Source organism: Panthera tigris, chromosome D2 (genome assembly GCF_018350195.1).
Source record: "Panthera tigris isolate Pti1 chromosome D2, P.tigris_Pti1_mat1.1, whole genome shotgun sequence".
In the NCBI taxonomy this organism is placed as follows: domain Eukaryota; kingdom Metazoa; phylum Chordata; class Mammalia; order Carnivora; family Felidae; genus Panthera; species Panthera tigris.
This window is the reverse complement of record NC_056670.1, coordinates 36,980,835-37,003,122: the sequence shown is the minus strand read 5'-3', so window position 1 is coordinate 37,003,122 and position 22,288 is coordinate 36,980,835. Positions and strand designations below refer to the sequence as shown.

Below are 22,288 nucleotides of genomic sequence, written 5' to 3'. Positions count from 1 at the left end.
TAGTGTCGCCACGCAGAAAGCTCTTACATGGTCAGAAGATTCCTAGCTTGAGCCCTAGAAAACATTTTCCACTCTGCTTTTCACCAAGCGAGGCCTTCACTGTGGAGGTACTTGCAGACTTCATGTACTTCGTAAGCGCTGGTGTTATTTATTGTTCTTGCTATTATTAATGAAAGCCAAACTAACTCAGTCTTTGGGCTCGAGAGGCAGCAAGAGGGAGCTGAGTGACCTTGGTTGGGATGTTAATACTCTTTTGCAGTCTCCTCTCGATTATCCAGGCTAATGGAATGGGAAGCCGTGCCCACAAATAGTCATAAAACAAGAAAATCAATTATCTGCTCACTGGGGTGTTGACTGACAAGTAGGTACTAAGCCTTTTATGAGGCTGGCCTTCAAACATGACTCCCCTCTCTGGTGTGCTTTTAGAAAGTGCGAGCTGGGAAGTAGTCCGTGCTTTGCAAAACAGGGATGGAGACACAGCTTTTGCTCCGGCCTTTGATCCCTGGGTAGAGATAGTGTGTGGATAGCGTCAGCAGCCAAGGTGGGGCTAGTGATGTTTTCCCCTTTCCTAAAGCAACTTGGGTGATGGAGCAAGTTTTGTTAATCCCCCCTGAGCATTTCTCTGGCTGGTGCAGCCGCATGGAAAATGTCAGCGTGCTGTCCGAGCCAGGCACAGGCCAAGGCCGGCGTGTCTTAGAGCTCTGCGGGGCTGACGTGGCGTGCAGCTTGAAGGGAATGGAAAGGTCACAGAGGCCTGGGACAAGGGAGTGGACGGAGCCAATGGCACTGTCCGGTAACATTATATGGAAGATGAAATTGTAGCGTGGAGCGGAGCGATGCCGGGCTGGGGAACGAAACCTCAGCATTTTCCATGATTAACTTTCTAATAGTAACCGTGTGTGTACAGCCGGTGCTTAGCAACGGGGAGATGATCTTCACTGAGTGTGCATTAATACAAGGGCACGTGGCTTCTCACCATTGTTGGGTTTTCCCCACTTTGTTTCTGCCACCGTCCTGTGGAGAGCCATCTGGGAGGCCAGACCGCAGACCTGTTGTCCTTGATGGCAGAGCGCGGAGGCCGTTGAATTTGTGTCCTTTCCCCATTGATCGGTTCCTCCCGCTGGAATCCCGGGCCTCAGGTGACCACATACTGCCTCTCAGCTGCAAGTCAGGAAGGGACGGATGCTTAGCGAGATTCACCCAGAAGCTGGGGCAGGGCTGGGTACCAGCACTTCTGTCCTGTGCTCTGGAAAGCAGTTCTGTGCTCTCAACTTTCTTTCCTCAGTCCCCTCCCTCAAAATCAACACTACATCTTAGATTTGTAAGCAGTCCCGAGAGGGAAATGGCGGGTTCACATCAGTGTCGATGACTTCCTGTGTTACCACCCAGAACCACGCCGCCCCCCCCCCCCCCCCCCCCCCCCCCCCCGCCCCACACCGCCCAGAGAACTTAAGAAAAGGTGCCTGGGGAGGGCATTGCTTATCCCAAAGGAAAGCTGGATGGCAGAATTTCAGGCCCCGTGTGGCCTGCTGGGTGTTGGCCTGTTGTAGGTGTAGGTGCTGGGGATAGAGTGGTGACACAGACCCAAATCTTCTCTCCTTTTGGACCTTAAATTCCAATTGGGGAGGCAGGAACGTCATAGGTGGATAATTCTTTAACCTTAGATAAGTGGTTTAAAAATATGAAGCAGGCTAAGGGGTAGTGAGTGGTATGAGTGTGAAGGGGCATCTGTTTTACGTAGGTGGCCATGTAGAGGCATGATGTGTCCAAGGAAGTGGCTTTCACAGGGAACCAGAGGGAAAAGGAAGCATAGGGGACCTGTGGGGGAACGGTGCTTCAGGCATGTGGAACAGCAGCTGTGAAGCCTCTGGGGAGGGAGTGAGCCCAGCTGCTGCAGAGTTCCCCTCGCTACTCTAAGTGCCTCCTTTCCTGCCTCCCTCCCCAGCTATATCTCTTCCAGAGAGCTTGTCACCATCCAACATATCTTGTATTTATTCCTTGCTTTGTTGCTGTGGCTTCTTGTCTGCTTCTCCAACTGCAGTGTCCCTGGTACCCATAAGAGTGCCTGGGAGGTACTGATACTCAGTACCTTCTTGTCAGATGAGGAACGGATGGAAGCCTGTGTTTGGAGCCAGTGAGCAAGGTGGATGGTGGGAGGAGATGTAACCGGCGAGGTAGGCACGTAGGGGTGAGGAGGAGAGGCTGGAAACACTCCTTAGGTATTTGTATTCTTGTCTTACAGCCTGCTGGATGGGGCGGGCAGGGAACAGACCTTCTTGCCCCGTGAGCCCTAGCTCAGCAGAAAGACCGGCGGGTCACCGTACCTCCGAGCCCCCTGTTCCCAGAAGCTGAGATGTTCATTAAGTGTGTAGCTAATGAAAAAAGTGCCAATACTGCAGTGATGCCTCTGTTGCGTTCCGGAGTCTCCAGGGAATCCAGATCTACACGTTCAGCCATGGTGCAAAATCACCAGGAGCCTGGGCTCCTTCTGAGGGATGCCGGTGACCCCACCCCCAGGGACCCTGAGGCATCCGTGCTCGGTGCTGGCTTGTGTTTTCCAGGGGTTGCTTTGCTTGTCTGGTTGCTGCTGTGTAATTGCCTTCTGGTCCGTTAATGGAGGAGGCCTGGGTTCCCATTACGTTGTGTCCTTCCCATGCAGTCTGACATAGGCCAGGCAGCAGGCAGCAGAGGGAGCGATTCTTGCTGAAGACCCAAGGGCAGTGCCCACCTGGTCCCCATCTCTGCCTCTGCAGCTGGAGTTTGCCCTTGGGAGAGGAGGCACCAGCGCCTTCTCCCAGCAGCACGCTTTCCCTGCGTTCACACGCATGCAAATGCACCCAGGTGAGCACGTGCATACGCCCACCCTGACATGCCCGCCTCCCCTCACCCTCGCCTGTTTTTACACATCCCCATGAACTCCCTCACCCCTCACCCACCCACTCAGGCCCACACGCTTCCACTCCCTCATCTGACACATTTGCTCACACACCTGTAGCTCCCCACACATGCCTCCATGGGTGGACCCTCTCCACCCCTCAGCCTACCTCTGTGCACTCAGGATGCTCACCCCACATCACCTCCCCTGGCACCCCCTCATCAGATCCTCTTACATTTAAACAGGGGGGTTCTTGACTTGCTTTGTGGCATCGGAGCCACAGAAACGTGATGAGGTGTGAGGAGTGGAAAGTTCTGCAGGTGTCCTGCTTACTGATAGCAAAGGAGGAGGAGGAGGAGGAGGAGGAGGAGGAGGAGGAGGAGGAGGAGGAGGAAGGGGTCCCAGCTGCTTCTTGGGCACAGAAGGGGCTCAGTGCAGGGCTTTGGGGAAGGATCTTACTTTCTCCTTCTCAAATTCATTCACTTAGCCAACATTTATTGTGCCTATTGGTACATCAAGCACTGTTCTAGGCAGCGGGAATACACCAGAGAACAGAGCAGACACAGGCTCTGCTCTCTCGGGCTACATTCTAGAGGCAGAGCAGATCACAGACAGGATAATGAAGTAGACAGGGTCAGTCAGATAGTGTGGGGGCAATAGGACAAATAAAGGAGGGAAACGGGAAAGGAATGATGAGGAGGGCACACTTTCATACGGGGCAGTGAGACAAGCTCTTCCAGAAGCTGAGTTTTGGGCAGGTGTCTGTTCAGAGCACAGCCAGAGGGAGGAACAGCACTTACAGAAGTGTGGAGGGGTGGTGGGGGGTGGGGTGGTGGGGGCTGCAGTGGAGAAAGGCCAGCAGCGTAGCCATGAGCGGGGATAACGGGGAGTGGTGGGGAGTCCCTCCGATGGAGGCTTCTTAACATTGGTCACCCCCAAAAAGATTGTGATGCCCAGAATCCCCTGGATGCATGGGACTCATCTCAGTGGTCTTGTGTGTTCCTCTCATGGTGCCTGGCACCGATCCATCCCCAGAAAATACTTGCCCCTCAACACATTGCTTTGTTCAGTTCTACACAGAACTTCTTCTGTGTTATGAGATATCTGTGCTGGCTGCTAGGGATGACAGGATGGAATGAGCTAGCCTTCCCCTCCAGGGGCTCCCAGCCGGCGAGGCGGGCAGCTGGACAGATGCGTGAATATTAAGTGCCCTGAGAGGGATGTGCCAGGGCTCTTTGTGCCAGGCCCCTGTGCCAGGGATGTGCCAGGGCTGGTGAGGGGACCCCGTGTAGGGGACAGCTCTTTGGAAAAGCTGATTTCTGAGCAGAATCCTCAGGAAGGAGAGGAATTAGCCTAGAGTGAGAGGGAGGAGTTCGAAAGAGACATTGCAGGCAGAGAGATGAGCTACAAGGACTAGGGAAGTGATGCCTGGAGAATGTATGCAAGTGGACTCCCGGCAGTTAGGGGCTCGAGGAGTGCCGTCTGCTCTTGCCTTCATGCTCTGTTTGTGCTGGGCCAGGAAGGAAGCAAGACGGGTCCCAAATACTTCACCCTCGCGTTGATGCTGTCATGGGGGCGAGCCCTGTGGCTGCGTGCCCCCCTCCCCAATCCCTATGGCTGAGAGTACCTGAATCACCTGTTCCCTGTGCCTCGTGGTCATCCTCCTAGTTCCCCCCCTTAAAGTGGCAGGAGCCAAATTTCCTGGCTTATCAGTCAAGCCTCACCTTCTGGCTGGTGCTGCTGTTTGAGGGGCGGGCCAGGAGGGCCTCCCTGGGGAGAAGCAGAGAAGGAAGAGGTCCTTTGAACATGTTGCCCAGAATCCAGTCACCGCACCCTCCCTTTCAGAGGGAATAGACAGACTTGGTCTGCATGCTTTAAAGTTTTGTCTTGTGTGTATGTGTGTGTGTGTGTTTGTTTTTGATTTTGTTTTTGATTTTTGTCTTTGTTTTGCATTTACTGCCTACATTTACAAAGTGGGAGGTTTGGGATTAAAAAAATGGGTTTTGGGGTACCTGGGTGGCTCAGTCGGTTGGGCGTCCAACTCTTGGTTTCGGCTCAGGTCATGGTCTCCTGGTTTGTGGGATTGAGCCCCGTATCGGGTTCTGCGCTGACAGTGAGGAGTCTGCTTGGGATTCTCTCTCTCCCTCTCTCTCTGCCCTTCCCCCCCACTCGTGCCATCTCTGTCTCTCTCAGAATAAATCAATAAACTGGAAAAAAAAATGGGTTTCTAGTTTTTCTTGAAAAAAAGCTTGTGGGCCTGAGTGCACAGGCCCTTACTTACCATAGCAGGCTGGTTCCCATGGGCATGTAAGCTTGGACCCCTTCTTTTGCATGTAGGAAACAAACACAGTTTTGTGTTTCTGGAAGTTCTTGGGGATGGCTTTTGAGTCCTTAAGCTCTTCTGGGTCATTCTCATTTCTCAACTAGAAGCCAGTAGGTGGGAGCCCCCTCTCTGTTTTCATTTGCTCCAGGACAGCTCGGCGTCACTGTATGTCAGAAATAATGGGGGATATTGTTGGAAGACACAGGTCACATCACCCGGCGTCTGTAAAAATGGTGTGTCCAGATGCGGGTGAAGAGGTAGAAGGTCTGAAGTTCTTTGGAAATCTCAAAGGCTGAACATGGAGAGCTCGTGGGTGCAGAGGACAGGGACATGGCCAGGGACTCCTTTTCTGTGCCCTCACTCCCCAATTTCCCTGTCACCCAGGCTACTCACTGAGCCAGCTCCTTAGTGAGTCTTTATAGAAAGAAAGAAGACATGACTGATGTGGTCAGGGTCTAATTAGATGGTGACCCCTTCCCCACACCCCATAACACCGTGTCCCCTTCAGCCCCTGGGATTCACACATGGTCATTTCCGGAAAGCGGGAAGCCTCGGGGCAGGCTGGGAGGAGGCACTGGGAATTTGCCTCTCGAGGCTTTGCCGAAGTAGGGAGTCACGTTCTGTTGTCTCACTTCTGGTCTGTGCTCCGAGGAGACTGAGCTTACACCACCTGGGCGAGCTGCTTTGATGGGGCCACACGTCGATTAGGATCGGATGACCACCCAGGGAATGTGCCAGCGGGGGCAGCCAGGACACAGAGTGGTTTGCTTCCCTTTGCCAGTACTTTCCAAGGCCTGGTGCTTGCCTGCAGCTACTGGAGAGGCCTGGCCTACCTCTGAGGGCAGGTCCGTGCACCCTTGGGCTCACAAGTCTTCGAGGCGGCACCGCCGGGGGCGGCATCAAGGCCGATGCGCCAGGCGGGGGGAAGCCACATGCCGCCAGCCACTGATGGTAGTGGGGAGGCTCCAGGCCCAGGTGCCAGGCGGGTAGATTGAGTTTTCAGCCTGCGGAACTTCTAAAGATAGGCCTGGGTGGCGCTCTGGTGGCAGCGGGAGTGATGGGCCATCTGTGTGAATCACAGGCCCGCCCGCTGCAGTGAGAAGGGCCCAGATGCAGGAGGGGGAGGGCCAGTGCAATGAGGGCGACGCAGTCCCGGCCACCCTCAAGGAGGGGCTTTTGCTGCCTGGCTCCTGGAGGGCTGCAGCTGCCTGTCCTGTTTGTGGTTTCCCGTGGGGTGTGGGAGCAGGTAAAGCACGAGTGGAGTGTAGACGAATCGTCAGTGTGATCTGTGCTTCTCTGGCCTTGCAAGCCTCACGTTGTGAAGCACATGGGTTGCTTGGTTTCTTTCTTTCTTTTTTTTTTTTTTTAATGTTTATTTACTTTTGAGAGGGAGACAGAGACGTGAGCGGGGGAGGGCCACAGAGAGAGGGAGACACAGAATCCGAAGCAGGCTCCAGGCCCCGAGCTGTCAGCACAGAGCCCGATGCGGGGCTCGAACTCACAAAGTGTGAGATCTTGACCTGAGCTGAAGTCGGCTGCCTAACCGTCTGAGCCACCCAGGTGCCCCTTGGTTTACTTCTTACATCACCACTGGGAGTCCCTCCATGTTCACCACCGCCTCCCCCTCCCCCCCGGCCCCTGTTTTCTTTGAATTATTTGGCTGGCTCTTTGGGGTACTTGTGACACTTTCTCACATTCCTGCAGCACTCTACGGTTTGCAAAGCAGGTGACCCATATTTCTTGAGCTCCTACCAGGTGCTAGACCAGCGCTGGGGAAGCAGCAGTGAAGGGGCAGGAGTGGTGCCCGCTCTCAGGGACGCAGGAGACGCTGATGCTCTCCTCTAGGAAGATAATAGTGTGAAGTGCTCCCATAGGCTTCTTTGTGAGAAGGAGAAAGGCCTCTCTGAGGAGGAGACATTTAACCCAAGAGGAAGGGAGCTGGGCAGAGATTTGGGGGAAGATCATTCCAGGAAGTGGAACAGCTACTGCGTAGCCCCTGAGGCAGGAATAAGCTGGCCTGAAATAGCAACAGATCCACTCTAACAGAGTGTAGGGTGCGGCGGGGGTGGGGGGATCGGGTAAAGTGCTACGACAGGAGGTTGGCAGGGCCGTATCTTGGGGGGCGTGGTAGGCAACGGCGTAGAGTCTGGATTTCCTTCTCAGTGTGACAGAGTGTTATTGGAGGGCTTTAGGCAGCCGTGCGTGTGATGCGGTGAACATTTTTAAAAGCCTCCTCTTGCAGCAGCGAAGCCAGGAAGCGGAAGGCAGGAACAGAAGCAGTAGGGCCTGTTAGGAGGCCACTGCATTTTTCCTGGTGAGAGCTAAGGGTGCAAGTGTGGCTCGGGCTCCAAAGCGTAGATCAGTTATGCTGCTTCTAAGCTTAGAGCATCCGCATTAGAGACAGAGGGAGACACAGAGGTTCAGAAGGTGCTGATGGCTCGTCCCATGGCCGGCAAGCAGCAGGGCTGACAGCTGCAGCCAGAGCCCCGGTTTCAGGACTTAGGCACTCCCCCCACCTCAGCTGTGGTGTCTGAGGAGGCCGCCTGCCTCTCTTGCATGGTGTGATGCTGGCATGTGAGGTGAGGGTGGTCCCTGTGGGTCCTTGTATCCGCCTGCTCTGGCTGCTGTAACAAATACCCTGGACTGGGGCGGGGGCGGGGGGCGGGGCTGAACATTTTCTCATGAGTCTGGAGGCTAGAAGTGTGAGATCAAGGTGTTTGGCAGGGTTGGTTCCTTTTTTTTTTTTTTCTTAAGTTTATTTATTTATTTGGAGAGACACTGAGAGTGGGGGAGGAGAAGAGACAGAGAGGGGGACAGAGAGAGAATCCCAAGTGGGCTCTGTGCTGCCAGCACAGAGCCTGACATCGGGCTTGAACTCCCCAAACCGTGAGATCATGGCGTGAGCTGAAATCAAGAGTCAGACGCTTAACTGACTGAGCCACCCAGGTGCCCCTAGGGTTGGTTCCTGCTGAGGCCCCACTCCCTGGCTTGTAGCTGGCCGCCTTCTCCCTGTGTCCTCACAGGGTGTTCCCTCTGTACCTGGCTAAATCCTAATCTCTATGTCTCTGAGGGCACTGGTCATATAGGTGTCTAATGACCTCATTTTAACTTAATCACCTCTCGAAGGCCCTATCGCCACTCACAGTCACCTTCTGAGGTGCTGGGGGTTAGGACTTCATATACGAATCTTACGGGGGACACAGCCCTACCAGCCTGTTTCCTCACAGGCCAGCACGGTGGGTGGCATGCAGTAACTGAATGGTGCTGACCTCCTTTGAACACTTGGGACCCACACTTGGCTTGTCTCTGGGACGATGGGCAGTGGTAACAGATATTTGCAGGTGGCCGTGTGCAAGAGTTCAGCCCCAGTGCCACGAGCGCGCGGGGGCCTCGGAGGTCCACCGAGAGAGCAAGTGCACTTTGTGTGAGGCGGTGGGTGGAAGAAGGAGTGACAATAGCATCTGTCCTAGCCACTGACTTTATGGTGTCACCTGAAAGCACACAGATGATGGGCTGTTGGCCAGATCAGGTGGTTAAATAACAGAGTAATTGAAAAGAGTGACCGGTATTTATTGAGCACTTACTAAGTGCCAGGCTTTCTCCATAGAATCCTGCTTGCTGGGATGCAGGCTTTTGGCATCACAGAAATTCTGTGAACTAGAAGATGAGGAAGCTACATCTTAGAAAGTTTCAGTAACTTGTCTGTGCTTGTTCCAGGCACTGGTGGAGCTGGGATTTGCAGACGTGCTCCTTCTGATTCCAAAGTCTGGTTATCCACCATAAAATGCTTCCTTGAAGAATGTGTCCCAGAAGAGAATGGCTGTTTCAAGTTCTGAATGAGACTTGATTTCTTTGGTGTTGCAGGAAGGGCAGTTGACCCTAGATCCATGTGAAGGTTTGGATGCCAGCCGTCCCTGCCTCAGTCAAAAATCCATGCATAGCTTTTGACTTACCCCAAACTTAATACTAATAGCTTACTATTGACTAGAAGGCTTACTGGTAACATGAACAGTTGATTAACACAGTTGATTGTGTATGTTATATGTATTATTCGCTGTATTCTTACCATAAAGTAAGCTAGAGAAAAGGAAATGTTATTAAGAAAATCGTAAGGAAGAGAAAATACATTTACAGTATTGTACTATAAAAAATCTATGTATAAGTTCAAAGCCATGCTGTTCAAGACTCAACTATATACAGCTTTCATCTGTGTCCCGTGTTAAACTTGTATGTAAGGAGTCTTTTACTGTCTACGTCAGTGGTTATAAAGGTGGGGTCCCTAGATCAGCAGCATCTCCTGAGAATCTGTCAGACACACAGGTCCTACCTTGGATCTCCTCAATTGGAAACTGGGGCTGCTATCAGTTCAGCCCTCTCTCGGTTTAACACACCCTCCAGGTTCTCATGCTTTGCTAAATTTTGAGATCACCGGTTCACAGCAATCCTGATATGCTCACGGGGAGTTTGCACTGGGAAATCCAGGGCTGGATGTCTTCAGGAGCCAGATTTCAAGGCTGTACGTGAGATGAGAAGCAACACAGCCATCTCTCAGAGCCAGTCCCATGTGACGCTAACAGGTGTTATGCCAAAAAGGTGTCGGTGGTCGATAGGCTTCTTTGTTGCGGATCTTTAATACAGTGATTATTCTTTCACTCTTTTTGGAGATGGCGATATTTGTATTTCCCAATCTTACTTGACTGTTAAATGCCTTTTGTGGGGAGCAAATAGCAGGACTAATGTTTGTGAAACATGGCACTCCATAGGGGTTTCGGGGGGAGATACAAATGATCGGATTGGGATCTTCACAACGAGTTTTTATCAATTAAGTTGTATTTACTAAGAGGTATGCAGTGTTCCTTCCTGTGGCAGAAGCTATGAACAATGCCAGAAATGAACAGGGATCATTATTTCTCAGATGCCTTTTTTGTGGCGGGCACAGTGCAAGGCCCTACAACCTTAACGGGTTGATAGCCTGAGTCCCAGTTAGCAGATGAAAAATGGAGGTGCAGAAAGGTAAAATTGCAGGGTGTACAGTGGGTAGGTGGTGGAGCTGGGATCATACTCCAGGATTGTGTGAGCCCCAGATCTCTTCTCTTTCTATTTCTGCATCACCTCCTGGAGCTTGGGGAGGGAGACAGGGAGCACTCGTGGAACAGAGGACCAGACTTGCAAGTTGCACTGTGAGATGATGCTCTGCAGTGCTTAGGGCTGGAAGAAGGCACGAGCCATTCCCCAGCTCAGTTTTAAAACGACAACAATGATAACGACCACAGCAACATTGTTTCTTTGAGTATACACATAACAGGAAACTCTGAAAATACGTAAAAGTATAAAAATGCATACCCGTTAAGATGGCCATTAGCCAAAAACCAGAAAGTAACAAGTGTCAGCGAGGATGTAGAGAAGTTGGAACCTGTGTGCATTGCTGGTGGGAAAGTGAAACGGTACAACCTCTGAGGAACACGGTATGGCAGTTGCTCGAAAAATTAAACATAGAGTTACCGTACGATCCTGCCCTTTCCCTACTGACTGTATACCCCGAAGAAATGCAGACAGGGACTTGAACAGATATTGGTACGCCCATATTCATAGCAACTTGATTCACAACAGCCAAAGGGTGGAATCCTCCCAGGTGTTCACTGACAGAAGAATAGAGAAACATACACCCTGGGATATTATTCAGCTCTGAAAAGGAAGGAAATTCTGACACGTGCTACCACACAGGCGAATCTTGACTGACGATAGTGTGCTCAGTGAAAGGAACCAGTTACAAAATACTGTTACGGTCCTACTTTGAGGAGAGGCCTAGAGTACTCACATTCAGAGAGACAGAAAGGAGAAGTGGGGCTGCCTGGCATGGTGTGCAGAGATGCTGGGAGGTGTGGGGAGACTTTAATGGGTGCACTGTGTCAGTCTGGAAAGATGAGAAAGTGCTTGAGATGGATGGTGATGAACCGTGCACGACCACGTGAAGACACTTAGTTACGCCACAGAAACGTACACTTAAAAAGAGTTACAATGGTAAATTTCATGTTATGTGTATCTCAGAACACTTAAAAATAGCTACAGTGGTAAAGTTCATGTTGTGTGTATCTCACCGCAGTTTTTTAAGAAAGTATAAACATGAAAGCAACTGTTAACATCTCAGAGATGATTGCTGTGGATGTTTGGGTATATTGCGTATCAATCGTTTCTCGATGCGTTTAGGTGCACGTATGGATCTTTTCCCATGCCATCAACAATTCGTTGAAAATATACTTTTTAATATATCATATAGAGTATATCACATAGAGTTACCGTACGACCCTGCCCTTTCCCTATTGGCTGTATACCCAGTGCACCCGTGTATACAAATGTGCATCACATTTGTTTGTCAAGTAGATGTGCTGCAGTCTGTTTAACCATCTCCCTGGTGTTGCTTCTGGAAGTTATTTCCAGTTTTTCACTGTTTCAGGCTGTGCTATAGTTAAGGTCTGTATATGTCCATTTTTACTCACACCACAGATTGTTTCCTTAGGACAGGCTCCTAGAAGTGGAATTTGCGGGGCGCCTGGGTGGCGCAGTCGGTTAAGCGTCCGACTTCAGCCAGGTCACGATCTCGCGGTCCGTGAGTTCGAGCCCCGTGTCAGGCTCTGGGCTGATGGCTCGGAGCCTGGAGCCTGTTTCCGATTCTGTGTCTCCCTCTCTCTCTGCCCCTCCCCCGTTCATGCTCTGTCTCTCTCTGTCCCAAAAATAAATAAAAAACGTTGAAAAAAAAAATTAAAAAAAAAAAAGAAGTGGAATTTGCTGGGCCAGAATGCACATGTTTTTAAGATTCTCTGTACACATTGCCAAGTTGCTTTCCAGAAAGGTCATGCAGCTTTCATGCAATCTCACCAGAAGTGTGTAAAGAAAGAGTGTCTTTTTTCATTACCTTCCCTAAAGGGAGCCTAGAGGATGCAGAGAGAGAAAGAGAGAGGTAGCCTGGTCCCTTCGGATGCCAGAGCTGGGTCTCAGCCTGTGCATTTTTCTTTCGGGCAGTAAGTGGGTGCCTGCTTAGCCAGCCAGGACAGCGCTGATTTGTGCTCTGGCCAGCCAAGGGTTCGGAGCCTGCCTGAGGGAGAGAACAGCCAGTTCAGGGATAATCCCTTGATATTGGCGCTCTGGTTCCAGTCTGGAGATTTTTATCAGGGCTGATTGCCAGCCCAGCTCTGGGCTGGGGCAGCCAGCAGAGCTGCCCAGGCAGGGTTCACTGAGCTTCCTGATTGGGAAAACGTTCGAGAGTCTCTGTGTTGCTTTCTTCCAGTATACCCTGATAGAACAGGTGGCCGCTTTCTAACAGGCATTTTCCTGTTCAACGGGGAATGGAACTAAGTTGGAAGAATATATACTTCCCTGTGGGCTCCATATAGCCATTTACCTTTTGAATGAAAAAAAAAAAAATTTAGAGGCCGCAAAGCATTTTCTGTTTTTCAAAGTTGTTTATTTTTTTGTGGATCGTAGAAACAAATGTTTGCTTGTTCTTGCCCATTTGGGAAATAGTGTGCTGCTCTTTATTCTGAGCTGACGGCATAAACACAGGTCTGGAATGAATGGCCTATTCCTCCGGAATTAAGCTCCGCTGGAGGTGGGAGGGGCTTACAGCTCTGAGCCTGGGACTCCCCTGAAGGCTTCAGAGGAAAGATGGTCTCCATCTCTCTTTCTGTTTCCCTTTCCTTTTTTTTCTCTCTCTCTCTCTCACTCCACATTTAAAATCTTTCCCTCCATGTCCGTCTGTCTGTCTTTCTCTCTCTCTCTCTCTCTCACACGCTGCTTGGGAACCTCCATGTCCGTCTGTCTCTCTCTCTCTCTCTCTCTCTCACACACGTGCACACATGCTGCTTGGGAACATCTACTGATGTGTTCTTGGTTTCTCTCTGGTGTTGTAGGAAGCCCTGATAAGGTTCCCTGAAGATTCCTACTGATTTTGGACTGTTCTTGAAAGGACACGTTTCCTGGCCCTCACCATTCCCAGGGGAGTGGGGCTCTCTTGAGCTGTACCCCTTGGGTGTGGAGATGATAGGAAGAAACAGTTATGGGCCTGATGGTGAGGGTCTGACTGAGGAGGCTCACTGTTGATGGTTCCAGAACTTTCAGAAGAAAGTCTGATTAGCTCTACACATGAACCCGTGGGGTTAAATCCACCAAAGAGGGATGGGGGAGCCATGCTACAATTCCCTGAGAGGAGAAAGAGTGTGTCTTTCAACAGGGACTGTGGTTTCAGGGACCGGCTTTCCCTGCACCTGTTCTAGTCTGTTGCCAAATGCTAGTGATTGTCTCTCAGTCATTGCCTGCATGCACCCCCCTTCTCCATTGCGGCTGCCTCATGTCTTGTCTAGTGCGGGCTTCCATTGCCGTTTGCTTTGGACCATTGCAGTGGTCTTCCAGTGGGCCGCACAACTCTCTCATTTCTGATTAGTCATACATCTGGCTGCCCAGTTAAACATTCTAAATGTTAGCTGATTATTTCACTTTCCTCATCAAATACCCTTTCATGGCTTCTCATTAGTTGAAAGGAAAACAAAAAGTCCAAATATTTTTTTCTTGGTGATCAGAGAACTCCGTATTTCTTCCCTGTCTTCTCTCCCCTTTATGTCTCTGGGTACCAGCCCACAAAATTACTCCGTGCCCCTGCCTCACGTGGTAGTTCATTTTATCCTTTCTGCTTCCTTGTCTGTGCACTCATAGGTCCCAATAATTCTTCATAGCCTGGGGCTAAATCCTTCTCTTCCAGGATGCTCCAAACTAGAAGTAATCCCTCTCTCTCCTCTACCCAGTACCCTCCTCCCCCATTCCCTCTCCTAAAGCACTGAATTTTTGTACTTTCTGTTAGAGTTTCTTGACTGCTAGTCGTATGCCCACAGTCTTTGCAAGACTCGGATTCGCTGTTGAGTGCCCACCTTTCCAGGGTTTGGCGTCTTGCACATTCATATGGCAAATACGTGGCCATATCTGGTGAATAAAATGAACAAACGACGCGGGGTGTTCAGTGGTGTTGGACCTGTCTTTTCACCCTGTTCTGTTTGCCCTCCCCTCCCCTGCACTGGTTCCTGCTGGTGAGCAACTCGCAGCCCAGGGACCACTTCACTTAAGCACTCGCATTTATTTCCAGGCACGTAGCAAGGGGGCAGCAGGTTAGTGATTCATGAGTAGGTGGAGAAGGTGATCGCCTTGAGAGCTGCTGACTCAGCCACCAGCCGCCAACCTGGGGCTCCTCTGGGCGATGAATCAATGAGTGGATGGTATGAATGAACAGATGGTCACGGAGTCTCAGGGGACCTGGGTCTCCTGGATCTGTGCTTCCCAGCTTTACAAGTGCATGGCCCAGAGCCTCATGGGGAGTGCTGGAAGCCTCTGTATAAACATGGCATGTTTTCCTGGAGAACCAGTTCTTTCTGAAGGTTTGGGAATAAATGTTCTTTAATATTCAATCACAGTTATCATGAGAGAAATGCAAATGTATTAAGAGATAAAATGTAACACTTTAAAGCAGCTTCCTGCCTGCTGAAGGCTTGCTTGAGGTCCCAACCCAGGATCCCCTTGGAAGGTGGGAGGTTGGTGCCCGCTCTTCTTGCCTTCAGGGGCTGTGCTGGAAAGTTTGCAAGGATCCAGGCTAGTTCAGTACCCCCCACCCCACCTGTTGCTAGTTTCCCATCACTGCCTCCTCACCCTATGGCTGATCTGAAGCAGGGTGTAGACTGTTTCTTGGAATTGCACAGAGCTGGGTTCAAATCCCTTCTGCTGTGTTGACATTGTATCCAGAGGGCGATGGGGGAAGGGATGCTCCCATTCTGTCTTTGCAGAGGAGAGATGTGAGTGCTAGAAACCATAAGACTGAACAGTACGTGTGGAATAAGGTGAAGTGTAAGCCCCTGGGGATCAGTGTGAGAAACACACTCTTTCAGGCAGGAGTATAACCAAAACAAGGGACATTTGGGAGCACTCCCACTGATGATGCCACCTGGCTGTACCCCCTTGTAGAGTGACCCTGCAGTGCACACCCCAGCAACCTGTGTTCCTGCCCCTCCCTGCAACATGCCCCCTTTCATCAGGATGAACGTGGTTTAGCTGTGTGACCTTGGGCAAGTCATGTGTTGTCTCCTTCAGTGCCTGACTTTTTTTTTTTTTTTAATGTTTATTTTTGAGAGAGAGAGAGAGAGAGAGAGAGAGAGAGAGAAAGAGGGAGCATGAGCAGGGAAGGGGCAGAGAGAGGCAGACACAGAATCTGAAGCTCACTCTAGGCTCTGAGCTGTCAACACAGAGTCCAACATGGGGCTCGAACTCACGGACCATGAGATCATGACCTGAGCTGAAGTCGGACGCTTAACTGACGGAGCCACCCAGGCACCCCTGTGCCTGACTTGTTACATGAGGAAATGACATGCTCCAGAAGGTTGTTGTAATGACAACTCCTGTAAGATGGGTTGCAAAGATTTTGGGTCTGATGCTTTGTGACCAATATGGCAAGGACTCCATTCTGCACTAGAGAATCCAACAGCATTTTTGCAGTTCAAACATGGGAGTGGCCAGTTACTTGCTCCCTAGGGTTTCCAGAGAAGTAGTTTAAAGAATGCCAGCCCCATGCAGGCAGGGACGTGCCTGACTTGCCCTCATCTCCTTACCTGCTGGAATGGTGCTGGTATTTAGTAGGTCTTGGACCAGTGCTGGATGGCTGGATGCAGGAGGTAGATCCATTAAACACCTGACGGCAGACAAGCACCTGAGGATGTGCTCAGAATCTCTGAGAATGTTAGTTGCTAAAATATTGTGAATTTAAGGACCTCTTCAACTTGAAATAAAGCTACCAGGCTTTTCTGGATCTTTCTTTAGGAGCCTAGAACGAAACTCTGGGTCACATGGAACGCCCCGGCTGGGTGGCATGTGGATATGTCTAAGATATAAGTGAAGTGACCTTTCTTTCCAAGTCACTGGTGCTAGAGGCGAGGTTGGTGTACTCTCTCTTTAAGGGATTGAACTGACTCTTTGAGCCTTGGAAGAAAGAAAGGAAAAACCTTGACGTGTATTAAAACAGTGTTTGAGGGGCTTGGGAAGTTAGTCTGTGGGAAGCCTGCCATGATTCTTCTCCAGGTAGATTGCTTTACCTGGGCCAGTAATTAGTCTTAGTTACGAGGTCTTCCCCTGTTTACTAGTGAATTACTGTCACACAAGTTGTACATTGCCTTTGCTATGTTTCGCTCATACGACTTGAGCATACTTCTCCAACAGACTTAACAGCCCTAGATATGACGTGTCTTTTGTGCCTTTGTGTAAACTGTATATTCATTGCTTCAAAAAAAAAAAATAGACATTGATTCCTAAGATGAAGAGGTGATAGTTTGACCTTTAAAGTACCCTTGTATACTTCTCAGGGATTCTTGAGGTGGTGAGGTTAGTTTTTGTTTGGAAGGTGGATTTTATTTTATTTTTTTTATTTAAAAAAATTTTTTTTAACGTTTATTTATTTTTGAGACAGAGAGAGACAGAGCATGAATGGGGGAGGGGCAGAGAGAGAGGGAGACACAGAATCGGAAGCAGGCTCCAGGCTCTGAGCCATCAGCCCAGAGCCTGATGCGGGGCTCGAACTCACGAACCATGAGATCGTGACCTGAGTTGAAGTCGGACGCTCAACCGACTGAGCCACCCAGGCGCCCCTGGAAGGTGGATTTTATTATTACACCTTTAAACCAAGAAGTTTGTTACCACCCCACTCTCCATCTCTGACCTAGAGGGTTTAGAGTTACTGTATCTGCGACATTTTTGCCCAAAAGCGTATGATTTATCTGCATTTCTTTGACAGTGTTACCAAGTGGTCTCGGACAAATCAAACTAAATTGAAAAGTGTGTATTATGCACTAATGCTATTTACCATCAACATTATCATTTTTTTTATTATAGGGACTTCAATTTAGTGTCTGTTGGGCATACTTGGAACTTTACACAAGTAACCTCATTCAATCCTTGCAAGAACCCAGGAGGAAGGTGTCATTGCTATTTTAGCTTAGAGGGTTCAAGTGGCTGTCCACAGGTGGGTGAGTGGGAGTGGTGACATTTGACCTCGGCAAGGTGAGAGTTCAGGCTTTGCCATCAGACAGCCCAAGTCCTTCTCTTGATGTCCGTGGGGTGTGAGAAGCATAGGGGGTGGCGCTCTCTCCTAGACCAGATAGAGCTGGGAGTCTGAGGACCAGCCAGGTGGTATATAATAAGCCAGAAACTGATTCCTCTAGGGCTAAGATGAAGTTCCGAGGGATGGCGTCCTGGAGGAGAGCGCCCTGGAGGGGCCCGAAATGTGGAAGCTTTGGGGTAGGAGGAGGGGCAGGTGTGTAGCGTGAAAGAAGTAACCTGAGAAAGGATTCAGAGGTAATTGGCTCGGTGTTCTGGCCTCAGTCTCCCCACCGTCCTGGGCACGTTTAACTGTGAATGAAGCGATGCAAGATTCATCGTCTCCATGTAAGAAAAGTGCCGTAGAGAAGAGGCATTCCTGGTATCAGGAGCACAATTCTCAGTGGAATATCAAGTAGCAACTGCTCTTTCTGTGATTTTTTTTCTCTCTTCCCAGGTACTGTGGCTGCTGTGTTTCATGGCAACTTGATGTCGTAGAAAGATTCTTTTGGTGCCCTCAGATGTCCTCAGTGTGTTTTCGTCCTTTCTGCTAGGTTTTCTGCTCTCTGACCTTGGGGTTGCCCCAAGCCTCTCTGTGCCTCATGAATCTCACCTGGCAGAGGAGGGGTTACACCGGTTGATTTCCTTGGGCACTTGTAGCTCTAAAGCGCTTGAGCATATGATCTAATCATGAGGACACATAGAACAGTGAAATTACTGCCACATCTCAAATTTGAATGACATCTTTATGAGTGAAGAGATTGTCTCCTGCCTCCTGGGACATTTTCATTTCACTGGGACACACCTGACTCCAGTCTGCCTAGGGATACAGAGAATTTGCTACGTGGCCCAAGGCCTCTGCCTGCTCCTGCTCCCTCCCGCCCGGGGTAGCGGTGCCTGTTTGGTACCTGAAGGCCGTGTCCTGGGACATGCCTGGGGCTCCCCTGTGTGCTGGCTTTCTCTCCTCTGCAGAGACTAGGGCCTGGGGTCTGGGTCTGCCTCTGCCCAGCTCTGCAGACTCTCCAGGAGGGGGAGGTGGAATAGGGCCCGGAGGCAGGGAGGGAGGGTGGTGTGGGCGGGGGGAAGAGGCCCCGAATGACAGGCTCAGTGACTCACAGAGCCTCTGCTCCAGCAGGAGAGAGAGTCGGGGAGGGGTTTGTGGCAGTGCCTCATGCAGCTGGGTAGGAACCAACCCCGAGAAACATAGATTCATTGTCAGGGGTGGCAGTCCTCCCTGGGCACAGGAGTGGACACCGAGCTGGGGTGGGGGGCAAAGAGCAGCGCGGTCCGAGGTGGGACCTGCTGTGCATCCCTGGATCAAAGTGAGAGCCGTCCACGAGTGCTTAGGCCGCAGGCACTGTGAGTGCCTTACAGGAGTGATCTCATTCTCTCCTCACAGCCCTACCAAGAGGGAGGCATTCTTCTTCTTCTCAGTTGGTGGATGATGAATCTGAGGCCCAGAGGGGTTAAGCATCTTGTCTGAAGTCACCCAGCAGTGACTAACCAGGGCCTTGGGAGCCTATGGGCTGAATCACTGCATCCTTGGCATGGAACCTGCCTCAGAATCACCTGCAGGGCTGGGCCCCACCCCCTAGTTTCTGATTCTGGTTGGGTCTGGGATGGGCCTGAGAATGTGCATTTCTATTCAGTTCCCTGGTGATGCTGATGCGGGGGGGGGGGGCCACACTTTGAGAACCACTGTTCTATCCTCACATCTCCCCCATCCCAGGCTCCTCCCCCGTGAAACAAGAGGGATGGAGTCTCCTGCCACGAATGCCGTTCTTCTAATTACTCCTAATTATGTTTAGTTTTGGCCAATTTAATTTATGAAAGAGCAGTGCAGTTTGACAAACTCTACTTTTGCTACTGTGTTTTTGTCCTTGTCTCTTTTTATTTTTGAAAATTTGCCGCTGGGGTGCCTGGCTGGCTCAGTCAGTGGAGTATGTGACTCTTGATCTCAGGGTTGTGAGTTCAAGCCCTACACTGGGCACAGAGATTACTTAGAAAGAAAACCAAAAGAAAATTTGCTGCCCTCTGTTTTGAGCTGCTATCTTAGTGCATAAAGTCCTTGACTTTTAGATATCTACTTTGGATTGTACTCCTTAGCAACACAAAATCTCCTGAATTGTCCAATGTCTTTCATCTTGACTTTCTCTTGATCTGGATACCAATGCCTCCAACCCGGCATCATCCCTACTATGTGTATGTGTGTTACATATATATGCATTTGTTATTCTGAAAGCAAATGTATTTTGACCCTCTGGCTTTCTTCTGCTTTTTATGTTTCTTGGCAGTCTCTTTTGTCTTGCGATGATGAACCATTTTCAAATTTAATTTTATATTTTCCTCTGATACATCAGAAGGTTAGCTCTATCGTTGTTGCTTCTCAGGTATTTAAAATATTCTTCATCCTTGGGGCGCCTGGGTGGCTCAGTCGGTTGAGCGTCCGACTTCGGCTCAGGTCATGATCTCGTGGTTCGTGGGTTCGAGCCTCGTGTCGGATTCTGTGCTGATGGCTTAGAGCCTGGAGCCTGCTTGGGATTCTGTGTCTCCTTCTCTCTCTGCCCCTCCCCTGCTCATGCTCTGTCTCACTCTGTCTCTCAAAAATAAATAAATGTTAGAAAAAATTTTTAAATATTCTTCATCCATCTTTTGCTGATGGTTAATGTACAGAGTGAAACAGCAGCTCTTGACTCTCTACCACGTAAGGTAAGTAACAGTAAGTCTTCCCTCTTCTTATTCCTCTACTCCTATAATAGTACAATCATATTTTTATTATATCTTCTGGTATTTTAAGCCTCTACTTAATGTATTACTGCATTACTACTCTACTAAATGTATTACTGCATTTTATCGTTTTTACATTGTATCTTCTCTTTAGAAAAGTTTAATTTTTAATTTTTATTTTAATTTTGATATGTCCCAATTATAACAATTATTGAGACCTAATGGATCTTCATGTTCATTGCCAGATCTTTATTACCAGGGGCCTTCCCTATTATTGAATTCTTTACTTTGATTAATGTCTTTCCTGTAAATATGAAAAGCCTAACACCTATAGAAGCTTTCTGAAACATCTGTTCTGACTTATTGCACTTTGTTTCTCCTAATGTCAAGGACAGCTTGGCCCTGTTGGCTGAGTTTTGCCGGGGAGCAGTCGGCGACCAGCCTGAGTTTTCTCCCTTCCGTGGGTCATCTGCCACCTTCTTCACAGTGAAATAAATAAATACATATGTATCCATTTGGTCATCAGTGAGCCTTTTGATCTTCAGACCTGGGTGTGTCTTCCGTGTTGGAAACTTTTCTTGGCTTTTCATAATTTTTCGGTTATTTTTTTTCTGAACTGGCGGCCTGTCCTCGCTAACTGTTATCTTTTTGTATAGCCCAAGGTCTTAGATGTCACAGCATTTGTGCTTGTGTCTTTCTTCCTCTTCATTTTGGGAGTGCTTTTTAAATTTGTCCTTCACAACACATCTTGTTTCAGAGATAAGGCCTCTTGGCTTTGATTGCAGACAAGGAGTAGATGGTGTCTCGGTGCTTCAGCTATCCTCAGAGTTCTCTTTTAGTGAGCATGTGCTGTGCTGTAGGCACTGTGCTAAGCATTTTGTGTGCATTACCTCTGAGGAGCCTTAGAACAAGTCTGAGAGGCCTGTGGTTTGAGTGTCTTCACTCTACAGATTGGGAAGCAGGTGCTCAGGGCGACTGAGCTCTACTCAGCCTCACCCAGATAGTGAGTGCTGGGGCCAGGGTTCAGGGCCAGCGCTTTCACAACAGAGCCCATGCCCTTGGCCATGATGATACGCTGTCTTTCCAAGCCGTGATTCTTTTCCAATCTCTTCTTCACTTTGAGGGCTGTATTCTCTGCTTTCTGTGTTTAAGAACGCTTCCACAGGTCTCGTGGGAGGTTTATGGTTTTCATCTGTGAATGTGGACAGTGTTTGCCTATGAACAGGAAGGATCAGTTCTTCCGGGTCCCCATGCCGTCCACCGCACTGCTCATAGAATGCTCCTCCTCCTGGCTCTTACAGCAGATCATTGGTTGATGAAACGAAGTCTTACATGACCCAGCAAACTGTAAGGCAGGGCAAGTGAGCTCCTACCATGAGGACTTCCAGAAGGGAAACTTAATCCCCATGATATTTCTTCCCTGAGTTTGGTGAACCCATTGCACCGTGAGCCAACTGTTTGCATCTGGCTGGCTGTTTGACCTGGCCACCATGCCAGGTACAAACTGTGCTTGGACCTGTCCTTCCTGGAGCTGCCACCTGCCACATCAGGGACAAGTTCCTGCCCCTAGCCAGTTTTCTTCTTGGTGTACCTGCCATGTGATTCCTGGGGCTTCCCGGGGCGGCTGCTGACACACGCTGTTGTCGCTCCCCGGTGACAAGAGGGAGCCAGGTGTGCTCAGCATCTCTGCCCCATGCTGGGCTCACTGTCCCGTTCTGTCCTCCTGATCTTGGCGGCTCTGACGTGCAGCTCCTCTGCAACCTCCACTTCTTATTGTGTGTTCTTTCTGCCACTTCTCACAAAGCAAGGCTCTCCCAGGGGCCTCATGGCCTTCTCTCTGTCTTCATCATATTTTCTTCAGACATTCTTTCAGGTCGCTGGCACAGGAATGGCACCTGTTCCTAGCTTCCCACTGCAGGTTTGCCAGGCCTGCTGTACTTGTTTGCTTGTGACAATAGGAATCCGGGCAGGAAGTCGTTACAAGCCTGTGCGCATGTCGCCATGGTGACTCATAAATGGACAGATCCCTCCAAAGCCAGTGGCAGGACTTTTGTCTCTCCACTGCCCAGGCTCCTGAGGGTGGGGGTGGGGGTAACTCACCACCTCTTCCTGCTGGTGGCACCTCCCACTTTCTACATTTCTCCCCACCTCAGATCTCAAGTCTTAGCAGGGGAGGACTGGGGCCCCTGGATTTGACATTGAGTTGGATGAGACATTGCAGCTTCAGACTCTATGACTCAGGTGGC

At 50.0% G+C, this 22,288-nt stretch overlaps 1 protein-coding gene across 8 annotated transcripts in view; it reads left to right on the top strand.

Annotated features, from left to right (window-relative positions):
- Positions 1 to 22,288, top strand: part of KCNMA1 (potassium calcium-activated channel subfamily M alpha 1) — a 726,630-nt gene that overhangs the window by 110,231 nt on the left and 594,111 nt on the right. The window contains exon 2 of one of the 8 annotated variants that reach the window (XM_042961230.1): positions 8,916 to 9,082. The exons of the other annotated variants lie outside the window; for them this stretch is intronic. Coding sequence (XP_042817164.1) covers positions 8,916 to 8,981 — 66 coding nt within the window. The 3' untranslated portion in view covers positions 8,982 to 9,082. Of the gene's footprint in view, positions 1 to 8,915; positions 9,083 to 22,288 lie in introns of those variants that run through there. 8 annotated transcript variants of the gene reach the window in all.